The sequence below is a fragment of the Rattus norvegicus genome, chromosome 7, assembly GCF_021556685.1.
Source record: "Rattus norvegicus strain SHRSP/BbbUtx chromosome 7, alternate assembly SHRSP_T2T, whole genome shotgun sequence".
Taxonomy (NCBI): domain Eukaryota; kingdom Metazoa; phylum Chordata; class Mammalia; order Rodentia; family Muridae; genus Rattus; species Rattus norvegicus.
Genome location: NC_141540.1, coordinates 21,080,225 through 21,099,720, shown reverse-complemented (window position 1 = coordinate 21,099,720; position 19,496 = coordinate 21,080,225). Strand labels below are relative to the sequence as shown.

The window sequence follows — 19,496 nt, the reverse complement described above, 5'->3', positions numbered from 1 at the left end:
GAGTTCTCCATACATTGTCTTTTGTAGGACTGGATTTGTGTAAATATTTTGTGTACATTTTTGTGTCATGGAATATTTTGGTTTCTCCATCTATGTTAATTGAGAGTTTTGCTGGATATAGTAGCCCAGGCTGACATTCGTACTCTGCTAGGGTCTGTATGACATCTGCCCAGAATCTGGCTTTTAGAGTTTGTATTGAGAAATCTTGTATAACTTTGATAGATCTGCCTTTATATGTTTCTTGAACTTTTCCCCTTACTGCTTTTAACATTATTTCTTTGCAAACATAATTTTCATTGTGCATGTGTGTGCGTCTGTATGTGTGTGTGTGTGTGTGTGTGTGTGTGTGTGTGTGTGTGTGTGTGTTTATTAAACAGTAAGCTGATAAACCAGTGGTCAGTTTCTTCCTGTCTCTGCACCATTACTGACCTGTTAGTCTCTAAGACCCTGGGCCAGTGTTTTTCACCACTGGATGCTTTGACTTGGATGGATTTCGCATGAATCCCAAAATGATCCCTGAGAGTTGTGTCAGTGTGTTTTTACATCCTAGCTGGGAACTTGTCCTTCTCTTTCACTTTTCACTCTTGCTTCAAGGGGTCTGTCTAGACCTGGTGATTTTTTTTTTATGCATCAGCCCTAACTAGTTACATTGTGCCTCCCTCTATGCTGTCAGTTCTGGCACATCATGGCTATGTCTGTGCCCATGCCACACTTTTGAAATTCTCAAGCATAGTCCTTTTGCTTCTTTGTCTACTCCCAAAGACATCACTGTGGTCATGGGGGTGAACGTCCCCTTCTGTACTGAGAACCCTTGCTTCTCCTCTGTCTCTGGCAGCCTACCAAAGATCTGCAGCCATCAGTCTGTACAGCTTAACCGCATGGTTCCTCCATGCTAGGCCAGACCATGATCCAGGAATACACTGTGCCGAATCCTGTTCTCTTACTCTTGGTAGTATCCACACTGGGTGCAGATAACTTGAGATACAAGATATGCAGTCCTATATTCCATGTTAGTACACCAGCCCTTTAGTAAAAAGTGTGTGGAAAAAACCCACATCTGTCTCGGGCTCACTAGCAAGTCTTAGTGAAAAATCTGAGGCAATAAGTTCACTGGCAATGCCTACCCACTTCTGCTGATTCCCACATTGGCCAAACTTAATGTGACCCCTTTCTTTTCTACTTAACCTGACACAGCAGCAGCCCAGCTTCCCACAGAGACTCACCACCCTCAGGGCCACAGGACATACCACATTCTTTCCCACCTTGGGTAGAGGAACCCACAGACCCTGAGCCTAGAGTTTGCCAAGGCCAACACTAAGATGGTCAAGATCAAACTAATAGGGACATCAGATCCCTTATGACCTGATGGAGGGTCTCTTATTCCTGTGTCCCCAGAGGCCTGGCTCCCTTACACTTTCTACACTGCAGAGCTGACTCCACCCATTTCACATAGTACTTTCACCTACCCAGCTGCCACTAGTGCTGCTGCTGCCTCCCTATGTGCTCAGATGCACTGGTACCATTCCTCTGTCACCACTCAGCAAGGACAGATGTATTGGCAGTTCTTTTAGCTTCTCAGTCTTCTCACCCTGGAGTTGGTCATGGGTTGTTTGGAACCCAAACAGGGCTCTGCTATCACTGCCACTTGAGGACTATGTAGAATTGCTCCTTCTCTCTAGACACTGTGAATCTTAACCCTTACTATATGGCTGTTTTTTTTTCCCTCGGTTCTCTTAGGCCTTCAGGAGAATTGGGAGGGGCCTTCTTACTGGGATACTTAGACCCAGTTTGCAAGCCTCACTTGGACCCAGCACAGCCTACTTGTTTCTGTAGTTTTTCATCAAGGGATGTTTAATTTAGCATGTTTATAAATTGTGACCGGTGTAAATATGTGTGTAAGATTTGTTCCCACACTGTCACCATAGCTACAGATCTTGGCAATGGAGGCTTGTCAAGCCCAGTTCCTCCACTTATGACTCCTATACTTACCCTGCCTCAAGGAAGCCTGAACCTTCTGGCCCCTTCTGCCTTGCGAGCACAGGTTAGTTGACCATGTAGGTTTTCTTCTGGTGTCCTTGACCACTCTGGCTTGCTGAATTCTATCCTCAACTTTTCCACAAGTTTCATTGAGTTCCATCTGGAATTTGGCTGTGGGTCTTTGCATCTGTCCCCATCCACTGCTGGATGAAGCCTCTCAGGAGACAGTTATACTATGTTCCTGTCCAAAAGCATAGCAAAATATCATTAGTGTCAGAGGTTGGCATATATGATCGGTCTTAAGTTGAGTCAGTCATTGGTTGGCTGTTCCCTCTGTCTCTGCTTTATCTTTATCACTGCATATCTTGAAGACACCACAAAGTTTGGGTTGAAGATATTTGTGTGGATTGATGGTCTTCTCCCTCCTCTGGGAGTCCTTCCTAGCTACAAGAGTTGGCCATGAGGGGACGGAAGTTGGAAAGGAAAGATATGTGTAACACATTGCAGATGGGTAGCTGGTAAAGAGTATGTGGTTTGCTACAATCTGGGTGTAAGACTGGGGGTGAATTTGGAGAAAGTCAGGAAGTAATGAAGATGTAAATTTAGCCTACCTGCTTCCCAGGCCAAGTTGGATAGTGGGTTCAGAGTGATACGTGTTCCATTACAAGATCTTTATCCTTAGAAGGGAACAAGCAGAAATGTATGTGACATTTTAGAAGTCATATATGAATGAAGTTTAGTGTCTGCATAGACATTGATGCACAAACTAGAAGTTAGTAGACCAAGGATTAGATTAACTTCTGAATTTCATTTATGATTGGTTATCTGTATTACAAAATGGCATTAATTTTTGGTTGAATCCATAAGTGTGACTACTGTGAAATAATATATCCCTACAGAATACTTTTTTGATTGCTGAAAAGTCAGTATGTGAGACTACCTCTGCATATAATGGATGATGACATCATAATTTGCATAGGGTCTGTGTGGAATGTGTATGCATGATTTTTTTAACCTCATTAATCTCATTTCTTACTTTGGATCCCATGATGAAATTCACATATGAGATTTCAATTGGCTTTCTGACACAGGCCTGAGACTAACTATCCCCAGAACATCGATGCCATGAACATTAATGAAATAACTACCCTAAGGCAAGGATGGACGATCTTAAAAACATATTTTCCATCTTATGGTTCATATTTACTTCAAATGTAAAGCCCTTGGGCCAATTGTTTGCATTCCTCTAAGGACAGTTGGACAGAGTCAGAAGAAAGTAGCTCGGGGAGTTTGTGGTCAGATTGAATGACAAGGATTCATGACCAATTTGAGTTGCCTCTCTAGTCAGCAATGGTAATAAAAACCAGGCACACACGTGTCCATGACTAAATGATCAGAGTGTTTCCATGGGATTGCCCATGTAACCTCTGCTCAGGCTTACTGAATGGCAGACATGGAAAAGGCGTACACTTTGATTGTGTTCTTCCTGCTGCTGAGACTTTCTTTCATCTTGTGCAGTTTTCCAGAAGCCAGTTGTTTTTGGAGAATAAATCAAAATGCAAATCTTGAGAGCAACATGAGGAAGGACTGTGGTTTCATCCTTTTCACAATACCTTCTCATCTAGTGGAAGATCACTTCAGGGTGCTGCTGGATTTTCCGTGAGTGCTTCCGTTGTGTGTTCATGTTTCTGTTACTGAAATATAACTGGGAAGACAGGCATTAAGTGACTCTCCTCTTTTCCCACTCAAAGCAATTTAGGAAACACTTGAAATTTAGTTTTTCTTTTTTGCCTTCTAGAAGTGGATCAGTTTATTTTATCTTTCTTTCTTATAGACTTTGATTTATAAAGATGGGATGTATGAGAGATAGCACTCCCTATTTTTCTTATCATAGATTCCTCCCTTTCTCAAGAGTTGCCATTGTATGCTTGGGACACAGTTATCTCACATAGAAATACAATTCAAACCACTGGAATTAGTTTAGCATTAGAATGTTCCTTCAACTGCCTAACATAAATATGAAATATACCAATCCTGAGAAAACAGCCAATTTATACTTGTTTTCTTCCTTTGGATAGGTGAATTCATACATATTATGTATTCTTTCAGACTATTTGCATCCCAGGACATCCTGCTATCTATGGTCTTTGGCTTTTTGAGATGAAATTTACTATAGTTATGAGAGGACTGTACACTGATATTTTTGTGGTTTTTGTTTTCATTTAATTTTCCCTAGCCTGCAATATCACAACCACTCATTTGAAGAATGCTCTGTGTCAGGTTTTGTTGCATAGTCTACCTTTGAAAATTCAAATATTATAGAGGTAATAGATTCTAGTGAAATACTTGTAGTTCTGATAAAACAGAAGATGTCAGTGAAAGAAATGATAGCTCTTTCAATTATCTTATATCAGAGATGTTACTATGGGTAGGTGCCAACATTTTAGAGTAAAATTGAATGTTATAAGTTGTGTTATCTTTTCACTACTGAATATTTTTACTGTATTATTTTAAAATACTTTCATGTTATTAATTCTCTTGATTATAATACATTTAATACATATAATACATTTCTTCTCTTGGTGACTTACATATTGTACATGCAAATTTTGTACATTTTGCAGTGTGTACATTTTGATTCTGATGGCTCATACAAATATTTCTTATACTTAGTCGGAAGTATCTACCCTTTATGTATTTAAGTCCTGTTCTCCATGCACAAAGGTGGATAATTTTGTTAAATATGCATATTCTGTGGGGTAATATCTGTTTACTAAAGGTACAATGGTATAACTTATTCTTTTGAAAGACATTTTCTGTTCCTCTCTAAATGTACCATGGGCAGTAAATACAATATATACAGAGAAACAGCAGTTTTAAGATGTCTTGGTCAGCTAATAAATTACCCTATGAAGAAATAGAGAGGCAAAGGGAAATTGTGGTGAGGTAGAACTGAAAAATTTCGTGGGCAATGACTTTTCAAACAAATTAAACATCATTTAAATGATAGGGAATGACAATTAAAATGTATATATTTACATTGAATACTTTTTATTTGTGGTTATAGCTTTGGAAACAGACATAGAACAGCTTTTATAATTTCCATGTTTCTGTTTATATATTCAATCTTAATTCCTTTCTGTATGGATACAGGACACATTTATTTTAAATATTCCTTTGAATCAGGTAAAAACTATAACTGGTAGGCATTCTGTTTCAAAAATGTCAACTTAAATTTTGTAAAAGTATTTTTTCATCTCCTGTTATAATTGTTGTCTCAGAGGTTTAATGCCTCTGCTAACCTAGGGCTGGTCTTGGAAGATTCTAGACTCTGTACAATCTAATCTCAGCCTCTGAGATTTGCTGCTGTGTAACGTTTTCATTTCCCTGAGGAGCTGCAAATTTCCATTCATTTTCCCGGCCCTCTGGGCTTCTCTACTCTTCTTCCTCTACCCTCAGACCTGATTTTTCTCCTTTTCCTTCTCCTTCTTCCCTCTCCCATCCAGGTCTTTCCCTCCATCTGACTTAAATGATTATTTGCTTCCCCTGTCTATGTGGGAATAAAGTGTCCTCCCTTGGGTCTTTCTTCTTGTTAAACTTCTTGGTTTCTGTGGGTTATACCATGGGTATTCTGAACTTTTTGGCTAATAGTCACTTATCAGTGAGCACATAACATGCACATCCTTTTGGTCAAGGATGATCTTTTCTAGTTCTTTAATTTGCCTGCAAAACTCATAATGTCCTCATTGTTTATAGTTGAATAGTATTCCATTGTGTAAATGTACCACATTTTCTGATTTCATTGTTCTGTTGAGGGAGATCTGTTGTATCCAGGTTCTGGCAATAATAATTAAGGATGTTATTAACATAGTGGAGCATGTGTCCTTGTTACATTTTGGAACATTTTATAGGTATACACTCTGTTATAGCTGTGTCTTCAGGTAGAACTATTTCCTATTTTCTGAGGAACCTCCAGACTGATTTTCAAAGTGGTTGTACCAGAATGCAATCCCACTAGGAATGGAGGAGTGTTCCTCTTTCTCCACATCTTGCCAGCATCTGCTGTTACCTGAGTTTTTGATCTTAGCCATTCTGATGGGTGTGAGGTGGAATCTCAGGGTCGTTTTGAGTTGTATTTCTCTGATTATTTAGGATGTTGTACATTTATTTAGGTGCCTCTCAGCCATTCAAGATTCCTCAGTTGAGAATTCTTTGTTTAGCTCTGTACCCCATTTTTAATAAGGATGCTTGTTCTCTGTAGTCTAACTTTTTGAGTTCTTTGCATATTTTGGATATTCACCATTTTTAAAAACTTTTTATTATATATTTCTCTACTTATATTTCAAAGGTTATTCCCCTTCCTGGTTTCCTGTCCATAAGCCCCCATTCCCTTCCCTCCCCCTCCCGCATATGAGTATTCCCCCTGTACATCCCCTTTATTACCCTTCCCCATTATCCCCTGCACTGGGGGTCCACTGGTGCCCCAGCAATGCTATTCTCTGCTACATATGCAGTTGGAGCCCTGGGTCAGTCCATGTATAGTCTTTCGGTAGTGGTTTAGTCCCTGGAAGCTCTGGTTGGTTGGTATTGTTGTTTTTATGGGTTTGCAAGCTCCTTCAACTCTTTCAATACTTCCTCTAATTCCTTCCAAGGGGGTCCTACTCTCAGTTTGGTGGTTTGCTGCTAGCATTGATCTCTGTTTTGGACATGCTCTGGATGTGTTTCTCAGGAGAGATATATTTCCAGTCCTTTTCTGCATGCAATGTTTTTTAGCTTCATCAATCTTATCTTGTTTTGGTGGCTGTATATATACGGGCCACATGTGTGTTAGGCTCTAAATGGTAATTTCTTGAGTTGCTGCTCTAAACTTTGCTTCCATATTCCCTCCTATGTATATTTCCCCCCCTTTAAGAAGGAGTGGGAGCATCTGAATGATATTAACCTTTTATTGGATTCAGGATTGTTAAAGATCTTTTCCTAATCTACAGGTTGCTGTTTTGCCTTACTGTGTCCTTTGCCTTACAGAAGCTTTTGTATTTTATGAAGTCTCATTTGCCAATTTTGGATCTTAGAGCCTGAGCCATTAGTGTTCTGTTCAGGAAATTCCCCCCTGTGCCAATATGTTTGAGGATTTCCCCTATTTTCTCTTTTATTAGATTCAGTATATCTGGTTTTATGTTGAGGTCCTTGATCCACTTGGATTTGAGCTTTGTACAAGAGGATAAAATGGATCAATTTGCATTCTTCTACATGCTGATCACTCATTGAACCAGCATCATTTGTTGAAAATGTCTTTTCTTCCCAATGGATGGTTTTGGCTTCTTTGTCAAAGATCAAGTATCTATAGGTGTGTAGGTTTATTTCTGGGTCCTCAATTCTATTCTATTGATCTATTGGTCTTTTTCTGCATTAAAAAATCAGTAGTCTTTCTCTACACGAAGGATAAATTGGTTAAGAAGGAAATTAGGGAGACAATGCCCTTTACAATAATCACAAATAATGTAAAATATTATTTGTATAAAATGTGTAATGAAACAAGTGAAAGATCTATATTAAAAGAATTGCAGGTTTCTGAAAAAAGAATTTGAAGAAGACCTCAGAAGATCATGGATCATGGATCCATGCTCATGGATCAACAGAATTTACATAATAAAAATGACCCTCTTACTAAAACCAATATATAGATTTAATGCAATCCCATCAAAGTTCCAACCCAATTCTTCACAGAGATAGAAAATTCAATTTTCAAATTTATCTGAAATAACAATAACCTAGGATGGTGAAAACAGTTTTCAACAATAAATGAACTTGTAGAGGCATCATCATTTTTGACTTCAAGATCTACTACAAGAGCAAGTGTGGTAGTGTCCACTTATAAGTGAGTACATACCATAAATGTCTTTTTGGGTCTGGGTTACATCATTCAGGGTGATATTTTCTAGTTCTACCCATTTGCTTCTGTGCAAATTTCATTATACCCTTGTTTTTAATAGCTAAGTAGTATTACTTTGTGTAAATGAACCACATTTTCTTTATCCTTTTTTCATTTGAGGGACACCTGGATCATTTCCAGTTTCTGGCTTCCAGGTTTTTTTAAAAAATCATTTAAATTTATTTATTTATTTATTTATTTATTTATTTATTTATTTATTTATTTATACACTCAAGATTTTATTCCCTTTCTGGTCCACCTATCTTCTCCTCCTCCACCCCCACACTTTCTCCCTCTCCACAATGATTTCCTCACCTCACCCAGCCCATCAGACCTCTAAACTTCCTGGGGTCTCCATTCTCTTGAGGATTAGATGCATCTTCTCTGACTGATCCGGGAGTCCTCTGCTGTATATGTATTGGAGGCGTCATCTTACCTGGTGCATGCTGCCGGTTTCATAATCCAGTGTATTAGAGATACCAGGGGTCCAGGTTAATTGAGACTGCTGGTCCTTCTACAGAGTTGCCCTCTTCCTTAGCTTCCTCGAACTTTTGCCTAATTTAGCCAGAGGTTTCAGCAGCTTCTGTTCATGGGTTGGGTACACGTATCTGCATCTGATTCTTTAAGCTGCTTGTTGGGTCTTTTGGAGAGCAGTCAGGGTAGTCCATTTTTGTGAATGCCCCATAGCTTCAGTAATGGTGTCAGATCTTGAGGCCTCCTTTTGAGCTGCATCCTACTTTGGGCCTCTTGCTGGACCTTCCTTTCCTCAGGCTCTTCTCCATTTCCATACCTGCATTTCTTTCAGACAGGAATAATCATGTGTCAGAGCTTTGGCTGTGGGATAACAAATCAATCCCTCACTTGGTTCCATGTCTTTCTGCCAGAGGTGGATTCAATTAGTTCTGTCTCCCTACTGTAGGGTCTTTCATCTAGGGTATCCCCCACTTTGAGTTCTGAGAGTCTCTCACTTTACAGGTCTATGGTACATTCTAGAGTGTCTTCGCAATCTCCTTCCTCTCAAAGTTGCCTGTTTCTATCCTTTCTGTTGCTTCTCAGGGCTTCAGTCCTTTTCCTCCCTCCCAATACAAGATCATGTTCCCTTCTCTCCCACCCCTATTCTTTTTCCCTGGTTTCCAGTTTTTTTTCTTCACACACAGCAGTGTAAATGCCCCCATGAATCTTTTAAAAATTAAACTTAAGATGTGCACATGGCTTAAAAATATACCTATGGCTAACAGAGAAACTGTTTTCACAAAATTATTCACAAATTATTCATTCAACATACTAACCTTTATGGAGTAATTTGAGGCCCAAAAAGCTTTACTTTGCCAGGAGCAAAGGTCGTTCTCATACTCTTATTTTGATCACAAAGTAGTAGACAGAATATTGTACTTAAGCTCAGAAAATAAATGAATGGATAGAACTTAAAGAATTTAACAGCAATCAAAATAATAAAGAGAAAGTTCTTTGAAAATATCAACCACTGGACTCTGACCCCATAGGTAGCAATGAATATCCTAGTAAGAGCACCAGTGGAAGGGGAAGCCCTGGGTCCTGCTAAGACTGAACCCCCAGTGAACTAGTCTATGGGGGGAGGGCGGCAATGGGAGGAGGGTTGGGAGGGGAACACCCATAAGGAAGGGGAGGGGGGAGGGGGATGTTTGCCCGGAAACCGGGAAAGGGAATAACACTCGAAATGTATATAAGAAATACTCAAGTTAATAAAAAAAATATCAACCATAAAAATTCACCATTTTGATTAACCATTAAAATTAAGTGAAATAAAAAGAAAACAATCAATCAATAATATGAAAGCAAGAATGAAAAGGGAGAATGTAAGAGCAAGAGCTACCCTTTAAAGCAAAGACTAATGAAATATAGAAAACAACACAAACATCTAAAAATATGCTGTACAACAGATTACAGATTGTGAAAAATAATGAATCTCTTGATTTATATGACATTCAAGTGTTGAACTAAGATGATATAATTTATTTAAACACTTATAACAAGAATTGATATAGAAGCAGTAATAAAAATACTCTCATTTTTGTTATTTCTCTAATGAAGACATGAGGCAATTAACTGTATGTTAATAGGATACTTCTGATTCATGAATGGAATTAGGTCAGTTGACAACATTCCTGTGTGACTAGGAGGGGAAAAGTTATTATGAACTTTCACAATGAAACAGTTCTGAATGGTTCCCGTTTATCAACTATTAGTTCCTAGAAGCATACTGTATATTAATTTACCCTTAAAGGAGATTCTGTCAACACGGAAAATTAGGGGATAAATATCATTAGTACATAACACTCATTGTATTCGATTTGAAGATTATTATGTTTGGAGCCACATCAGTAATTACTGTGTCTTGTTTTCAGTTTGCCAGTGAACACATACCCATATGTTCTGGTAATGCTTTTTGCCATAGAAGAGATCAACAAGAACCCTAATCTTTTACCTAACTCTACCTTGGGATTTACCTTTCTTGGAGACCAGTGTGACATTACATCAACAAATCTCAATAACCTAAACATGCTCTCAAAGTCTGGTGAGATGAATCCTAATTATATCTGTGAGTATAGTTTCTGTGATGTAGCACTTACAGGACCAACATGGACAGTTTCTGCCCGAGTGGGAACACTCCTGCAGCTCTTCAAAATTCCACAGGTGATGTTAAGTGTAATGGGTAGAGTTTAAAACACATGTTCTTTCTTTGTTTCTTTCTTATTCTTCCTTCCTTCATTCTTTACTTGTTGATATTTTATTTATTTGTTTACATCACAAATGCTGATCCTTCACTGAGTCCTTTGCCATCCCTTCTCTGAGAGGGTGGGAACCCCTTGGGTATCTCCCCACCCTGGCATATCAAGTCTCTGTCAGATTAGGTGCTTCCTCTCCCACTGAGGCCAGATAGAGGATCCAAGACTACTGAGCTGCCTTTCTGTTTTATGTACATACATACATACATACATACACACACACACACACACACACACACACACACACACACACACACACACACACACACATATATATATATATATATATATATATATATATATATATATATATATATATATATATATATTATATATATGGTGGTGGGCCTCATTCCAAGCAGTGTAGGTTTTTGGTTGGTGGCTCAGATTCTGAGAACTGCCAGGGATTTAGATTTGTAGACCCTTTTGGTCTTCCTGCAAACTTTCCATCTTGTACTGGGCCTTCAGTGCATCCCCCAACACTTCCATGTGTGTCCCTATCTTCTGTCTAATATTTGGCTGTGGGTAAATGCTTGTTTCCATCCACTGTTAGGTACAACAACTCAGAGGATAGCTATGCTAGATTATTGTCTGCAAGCATAAAAAATCATAATTTATAATGTCTGGGATTAATGCTTGCCCGTGGGATGGGTTTCAAGCTGGGCTGTTTATTGATTGGTCTTTCCCTCAGCCTCTGTTCCATCCCTGCATTTCTTTTAGATAGGATAAATTTTAGTTTGAAAGTTTAGTGAGTGGGTTGGTGTCCTTATCCTTCCACTGGGGGGTCTTGCATGGCTAAAGGAGTTGCCCTCTACAGATTCCATGCCTCTCCTGTTAGACATCTCAGCTAAGGTCAGCCACATTGACTTCTGGTAGCCTTCCCTATCCCAGGTCTCTGGGATTTCCTAGAGATCCTCCAAAGCAGCTAAAGATTTCCATTCCTTCCCCTGGTCCACTGGACCTTTCTCCTGTCTCTTTCTGCACCAGATACATTTTCTTGGAAAACCTTTTTCCAGCACTTTCCACTACTCTGAGGTAGTGTCTATCTTTGTTGCTGAGCTGTGTGTTTTTTGTATGCAGCAGAATGATGGATCCTGTTCACGTATTCAGTCTGTTAGTTTTTGTTGCTTTTTAATTGTGGAATTGAGTTTATTGATGTTGAGAGATATTAATGATCAATGATTGTTAGTTCCTGTCATTTTTGTTGTTGTTTGATGTGGTATTTTGTGTGTGTGTGTGTGTGTGTGTGTGTGTGTGTGTGTGATTCTCTTCTATTGTTTTTGTTATGAGATGATGCAATTCTTGTGTTTTCTTGGGTGTAGTTACCCTCCCCTTTTTTTTTGAATTTTCATTCTTATATTCTCTGTAGGGCTGGATTCATAGAAAGATATTGTTTAAATTTTGTTTTTTCATGGAATATATAGTTTTTTCCCATCTATAGTGATTGAGAGTTTGAGGGAGTATCATAGCCTGGTCTGGAAATTGTGTTCTCTTATAGTCTGTATATCTGTTTAGGATCTTTTGCATTTTAGAGTCTCTGTTTAGAAGTGTGGTGCAATTCTGACAGATCTGCTTTTATATGTTCCTTAGCCTTTTTCTCTTATAGCTTTTAATATTCTTTATTTTTTCATTATATTTAGTATTTTGACTTATATGTGGCATGAGAATTTTCTTTTCTTGTCCAACTATCTGGTGTTCTGTTGGCTTTTTTTAAAAAATGTATGTGACTATCTCTTTAGGTTAGGGAAGGTTTCCTTAATGATTTTGTCAAAGATGTTTTCTGGCCCTTTGCCCTGGAAGTTTTCACTCTCTTCTATTCTTACTATTCTTAGGGTTTAGTCTTTCCATTGTGTCCCAAATTTTCTGGATGTTTTGAATTAGAAGAAATTTACACTTGGCAGTTTCTTTGAGCAATGTATCAATTTCTTCTATGGTATCTTCTATACTATAAGAGATTCTCCCTTTCTTCTCTTGTATTCTGTTGGTAATGCTTAGGTCTGTAGTTCTTGCTCTTTTTCTTAGTTTTTACATCTTCAGGGCTCCCCCATTTGTCTTTTTTTATTGCTTCCATTTCCAATTTTAGGTCTTAGGCTGTTTTATTAATCCCCTTTACCTGTTTACATGTTCCTGCATTTCTTTGAGAGATGTATTTGTTTGCTCTTTAATGGCTTCTATATGTTCGATTTTGTTTTTAATGTGAATTATTTTCTCCTCTTTAAGGCTTCTATCACATTCATGAGATGGTAGCTAAGGCTACTGTCTTTCTTTTCATTTGTGTTTTGATATCTAAGGCTTGCTGGAGTAGGAGAGATGGGTTCTGATGTTACCATATTGCTTCAGCTTCTGTTGATTATATTCTTGACTTGCTTTTCACCATCTAGTTGTCTCTGGTGTTAGCATGAGTGTCCTACATTGAAACAGTACTCCTTCCAGGCAGGTGGGGCTGTATGTTTTGGGTTTGAGCAGACTTCCTTAGAGCCAGGAAGGGCTGTGGACTGGGAAGTGGTGTGATGATCTGTGAATGCTGTGTGCCATGTTAGAACCAGAGTCTTGGGAGATAGCCAGAGGTATAGAGTATGGCATGATATGCTGCCCCCTGACCATTGCTGCTACAGGTTTGGACTGGAAGGAAGATGGAACTCTGGCTGCTAGGCTTGGTTCCCTGCAGGGGTGGAATAGTGGCTATGCCTCATCTCTGGGTGTCTGGTTAGAGCCTACCGCTTAGGAGGCTGATACAGCTGTGGGTTGGTGTGCTGTGTGCTGCTTCGTGTCTCTCTGGTTTGAGCTCAGTCCAGAAGCATTCAGAGCTCAGGAGATGCTGATTGTAGATATTTCAAGAATCCTGAGATAGTGTCTTTGCAGATTTGCATAACCATAATGGTTTACAAAGAAGAGAAAAACCCATCTTTGCCTTAACCAACTAGGCCTGGTTTTTTTGTCTTTGTTTTTGTTTTGGAGACTTTTTATGACTGCTTCTACTTCTTTAGCAGTTAAGAGACTAATTCAATGCTTTATCTGATCCCAATTTGACTTTGGTTCCTGGTATCTGTCTATCATTTAAAATGTAAATAAAATGAAAAAGAAAACTCTTCTCATGTAATATTAATGCTTTAAATTTGAAAGAAAAATGCTAAATTTAGAAATAAGAATTTTATAGACTATGGAGAAAGGTCAGTAGTTTTCCAACTTACTGGAAGGAAAATATTATTTCAATGTGGTAAACAAATAGTCCTTTCTCCTATTTGCAAATGAGGCTTTTAAATTTCAGATCTTAAAGTTAACTTCTTGCCAGTGTCATTTCTCATGTTACTTCTGGTATTCTGTTTTATTTAGGTTACATATGGACCATTTCATGATAGTCTGAGTGACCGTGATCTGTTTCCTCATTTATATCAGATCGCACCAAAGGACACTAGCCTCGTTCTTGCCATGGTATCCTTGATGATTCATTTCCTCTGGAAATGGGTGGGACTGGTTATCTTAGATGATGACCAGGGTGTTCAGTTTCTCTCAGATATGAAAGAAGAAGTGAAGACAAACGAAATTTGTTTAGCTTTTGTGAATATGATCCCAGCAAACATGCAGTTATACATAGAAAGGGCTGAGACTTATTATTTTCAAATAATGACATCATCAGCAAATGTTGTCATCATTTATGGTAATGTGAACTCTACTCTAGAAGTGAGCTTTAGAAGATGGGAAATGTTAGGCATATGGAGATTGTGGATCACTACCTCACAATGGGATGTCATCTCAAGGTCAAGAGACTTCACCATTGACTCTTTCCATGGAACTTTGTCTTTGTCACACCATTATCAGGAGATTTCTACTTTTAAGCATTTTATTCAGAAAACAAACTTTTCTGCTTACCCAGAAGCTGTTTCTCTGGTGAGATTGGGATGGACCTATTTTAACTGTTCAGTGTCTGTATGTGAATGCAAAACACTGAATCATTGCTTATCTAATACTATATTGGAATTATTACCGTGGCACAGTTTTGACATGGCCATGAATGATGAGCGTTACAACATATATAATGCTGTTTATGCTGTGGCCCATGCCTTTCACAATATGCGTCTCCAACAAGTAGATATAAAAGTATTGGAAAGTTGGGAAGGGCTAATTCCTAGATGCATGCAGGTAAATATGACTCTAGGTTGTTTCAAGTTGACATTTAAAATAAACATACTCCACCTCAATTAGTATCTAAATTGGATACCAACATCTTAGTTACAAACTGGGCAAGGATGAATCCCAGTATTTGAAAGGAAAAAATATCCCTCGTTAAACATATATATATATATATATGTGGCTAATGAGCAAAGCCAAAAGACCATAAGGTTTATGTTAAGTGAGAGACTCAATACACATAAATTAAACACATACATACACACACACACACAATGTTATTTTAACATGTTTGTTAATTACTTTGCATTAAAGAATTTTGAATGAGAGATTAAAGAGTAAAAAAATATCCTCCACAAAAGTGTTAGTCCTTAAAGTGTTAGTATAATTAATAATAAGGTTATGCATTTTTAGGTAAATGACTTTCTGAAGAATGTAAGACTTATCAATCCTATAGGAGACCCAGTGAATATTAATCAAGGAAGAAATTTAGATGCAATGTATGACATTTTCAACGTTTTGAATTTTCCACAAGGTTATGTACTAAAGGTGAAAGTAGGACAGTTTTCTCCTTATTTTGCACATGACCAACAACTCTTCTTATCTGAAGACATGATAGAGTGGGCCACAGGAAGTAGACAGGTAGGTTGCCTCAAATTTTAATTTTAGTCAAACTTCTAAGCAGCACTTTTTGGTTGTATTTATTTCCTTTTCCATTTTTGAGGATTATATATTTTCTTGAATTAATTTACATATTCATGCTATTATGTAGCAGAATCCATGTTTACATATTGGTAACATTGCATTTTATATTAAAGTATACTGAAAATAAGTTCATTTATATGTCAATATTTTGAAAAATACTATATATGGAAGGAGAAAGTGATATCTGTTATTTACACATATTTTTCTCAGTTTTCCACTTCGGTGTGCAGTATGCCTTGCCATCCTGGTTTCAAGAAATCCCATCAGGAAGGAAAAGCAGACTGCTGTTTTGATTGTTCCCGATGTCCTGCAAATGAGATTTCCAACACAACAGGTCATTGCATGGTTTGGGAGGAAATTCTTCAGACTGACTATCTTGTTCCACATGCATTATGTATATGAAAAAGCCTGAAAGGAACCTTAAAGATAAAATCTCCTTTTATTTTAATCAATTTATATGATAAGTAGTATTTCCCCTAGATAAAACACTCACACTATTGCTTCAGTCACATTTCTTGACTATTACTAGACCCATGTAAGGGTGTATTTTTTCAGAGAAATAGGCTTGAGAGCTAAATATTATGGTAAGTATTACTTTTCTCAGAAATTTCACATATTTTATTACTTGTTATTGTTTCTACCAATATGTAGATCAAACTGAAAATACAAATCATTCATAGCCATATCATACTAATTCCCAGATAGGTTACTGAAAATGATCTGGTGCTCAAAGATTCTATGTTCAGTTTAATAAATATGCATTCTTTTGGTGGTCAATTATCCTGTCAAGCATAAAATCAATGGATATGCTATATTTTATGTTGTCATCTTGTTCACAGGTCAGTGATGAAAGTAACACATGGAAATAAAATTTGTGATTAAGGCATAAAACTGACATGAATATAAGCAAATCAGCTATGAGATGACATAAATAGTTGTGGTTACATGCTTGTGAGGCAAGAGTCAGTTTTTAAATTAATAATATTGATTATATATTAGGTGATTGAAGTAATTTTTAATAGTATAATTATAAAAAATTAACTATTAGAAAATATTATGACTAGAAATATATTAAAAATTAATGTAGTTTAAAGTCAAAGGTAAATCCAGATGTAGAGATATCACATGGAAAAAAGATGATCTTTTTTTTTTTGTAAAGGCTTTAAGATTGGTTTATATAGTAGAAAATAATTTTTATATTTTCAGTACTATTTATATAAATTCCCTTTATTCTTTGATCCTGCTTTTTTTATTAGATATATTTCTTTTTTCCCATCTTTATTAGATTGGGTATTTCTTATTTACATTCCAAATGATTTTCCCTTTCCTGGTTTCCAGGCCAACATTCCCCCAACCCATCTCCCTCCCTTCTATATGGGTGTTCCCCTCCCCATCCTCCCCCTATGACTGTCTCCCTCCAAGAATCCTGTTCACAGGGGGTCCAGCCTTGACAGGACAAAGGGCTTTCCCTTCCACCACTGCCCTTACTATGTTATTCATTGCTCCCTATGCAGTTGGAGCCCAGGGTCAGTCCATGCATAGTGTTGGGTAGTGGCTTAGTGCCTGGAACCTCTGTTTGGTTGGCATTGCTGTTCATATGGGGTCTCAAGCCCCTTCAGCTCTTTCACACCTTTCTGATTCTTTCAGTAGGGGTCCTGTTCTAGATGGGCTTTGCTGCTGTTATTCGCCTATGTATTTGCATATTCTGGCTGTGTCTCTCAGGCTAGATATACATATGCTTCCTGTCAGCCTGCACTTCTTTGCTTCATCCATCTTATCTAACTCGGTGGCTGTATATGTATGAGCAACACGTGTGCAGGCTCTGAATAGGCATTCCTTCAGCCACTGTTCTAAACTTTGTCTCCCTATCCCTGCCCAAGGGTATTCTTTTTCCTCCTTTAAAGGCCATTTAGGCCAGCCATCTTGAGTTTCATGTGTTCTGTGCATCTATGGTAATTCAAGCATTTGGGCTAATAACCACTTATCAATGAGTGCATATCATGCGTGTTTTTCTGTGATTGGTTTACCTCACCCAGGATTATATTTTACAATTCTATCCATTTGTCTATGAATTTCATAAAGTCATTGTTTTTGATAGCTGAGTAGTATTCCATTGTGTAGATGTACCACATTTTCTGTATCCATTCCTCTGTTGAAGGGCATCTGGGTTCTTTTTAGCTTCTGGCTATTATAAATAAGGCTGCTATGAACATAGTGGAGCATGTGTCTTTTTTATATGTTGGAGCATCTTTTGCGTATATGCCCAAGATAGGTATAGCTGGGTCCTCAGGTAGTGCAATGTCCAATTTTCTGAGAAACGTTCAAACTGATTTCCAGAATGGTTGTTCCAGTCTGCAATCCCACCAACAATGGAGGAGTCTTCCTCTTTCTCCATATCCTCGCCAGCATCTGCTGTCGCTGGAGTTTTTGATCTTAGACATTCTGACTGATATGTGGTGGAATTTCAGAGTTGTTTTGACTTGCATTTCCCTTATGATTAAAGGTGTTGAACATTTCTTTAGATACTTCTCAGCCATTCAACATTCCTCAGTTGGGAATTCTTTGTTTAGCTCTGAACCCCATTTTTTAATATGGTTATATGTCTCTCTGAAGTCTAAATTAGTGAGTTCTTTGTATATTTTGGATATAATCCCTCTATAAGTTGTGGGCTTGGTAAAGATCTTGCCCAATATGTTGGTTGCCATTTGGTCCTAACAACAGTGTCCTTTGTCTTACAGAAGCTCGCAGTTTTATGAGATCCCATTGTTCGATTCTTGATCTTAGAGCATAAGCCATTGGTGTTTTGTTCAGAAAATTTTCTCTAGTGCCCATGTGTTCGAGATTCTTCCCCACTTTTTCTTATATTAGTTTGAGTGTATCTGGTTTGATGTGGAGGTCCTTAATCTAATTGGACTTAAGCTTTGTACAGGATAAGAATGGTTTGATCTGCATTCTTCTACATGCTGACCTCCAGTTGAACAGCACCATTTGCTGAAAATGCTATCTTTTTTCATTAGATGGTTTTGGCTCCTTTGTCAAAAATCAAGTGACCATAGGTGTGTGGGTTTATTTCCTTATGTTCAATTATATTCCACTGGTCTATCTGCTTGTCTCTGTACCAATAGTATACAGGTTTTTTTTTTCACTATTGCTCTGTAATACTGCTTGAGATCAGGGATAGTGATTCCTCCAGAAGTCCTCTAATTGTTGATGATAGTTTTAGCTGTCCTGGGCTTTTTGTTATTCCAGTTGTGTCTGCAAATTGTTCTATGTAACCCTAAGAAGCATTGGATTGGAATTTGGTGGTGAGTGCATTAAATCTCTAGATCACTTTTGATCAAATGGGCATTTTTACTATATTAATCCTGCCAATCCATGAGCATGGGAGATCCTTCCATCTTCTGAGATCTTTGATTTCTTTCTTCAGAGGCTTAAAGTTCTTATAAAACAGATATTACACTTGCTTGGTAAAGTCACCCCCATGTATTTTATATTATTTGGGACTATTATGAAGGGTGTCATTTCCTTAATTTCTTCCTCAGCTTGGTTCTCTTTTGTGTAGAGGAAGGCTACTGCTTTATTTGAGTTAATTTTATGCCCAGCTACTTTGCTGAAGGTGTTTATCAGTTTTAGTAGTTCTCTGGTGGAACTTTTGGCATCACTTAAGTATACTATCATACCATCTGCAAATTGTAATATTTTGACTTCTTCCTTTCCAATCTGTATCCCTTTGATCTCCTTTGTTGTCTGATTGCTCTGGCTAGGACTCTGAGAACTATAGTGAATAAGTAGGGAGAGAATGGGCAGCTTTGTCTAGTCCCTGATTTTAGTGGGATTGCTTCAAGTTTCTCTCCATTTTGTTTAATGTTAGCTACTGGTTTGCTGTATATGGCTTTTACTATGTTCAGGTATTGGCCTTGAATTCCTATTCTTCCCATATCGTTTATCATGAAGGGGTGATAAATTTTGTCACATGATTTCTCAGCATT

At 37.8% G+C, this 19,496-nt stretch overlaps 1 protein-coding gene across 1 annotated transcript; it reads left to right on the top strand.

Moving 5' to 3' along the window:
- Nucleotides 1-3,347: 3,347 nt before the first annotated feature.
- Nucleotides 3,348-14,942, top strand: LOC148004491 (vomeronasal type-2 receptor 116-like). The gene is made up of 3 exons (XM_087559638.1): nt 3,348-3,636; nt 10,294-10,594; nt 14,008-14,942. The coding sequence occupies exons 1-3, from the start codon at nt 3,422-3,424 to the stop codon at nt 14,875-14,877; spliced, it is 1,386 nt and encodes a 461-aa protein (XP_087415764.1). The 5' UTR covers nt 3,348-3,421; the 3' UTR covers nt 14,878-14,942.
- Nucleotides 14,943-19,496: the final 4,554 nt, after the last annotated feature.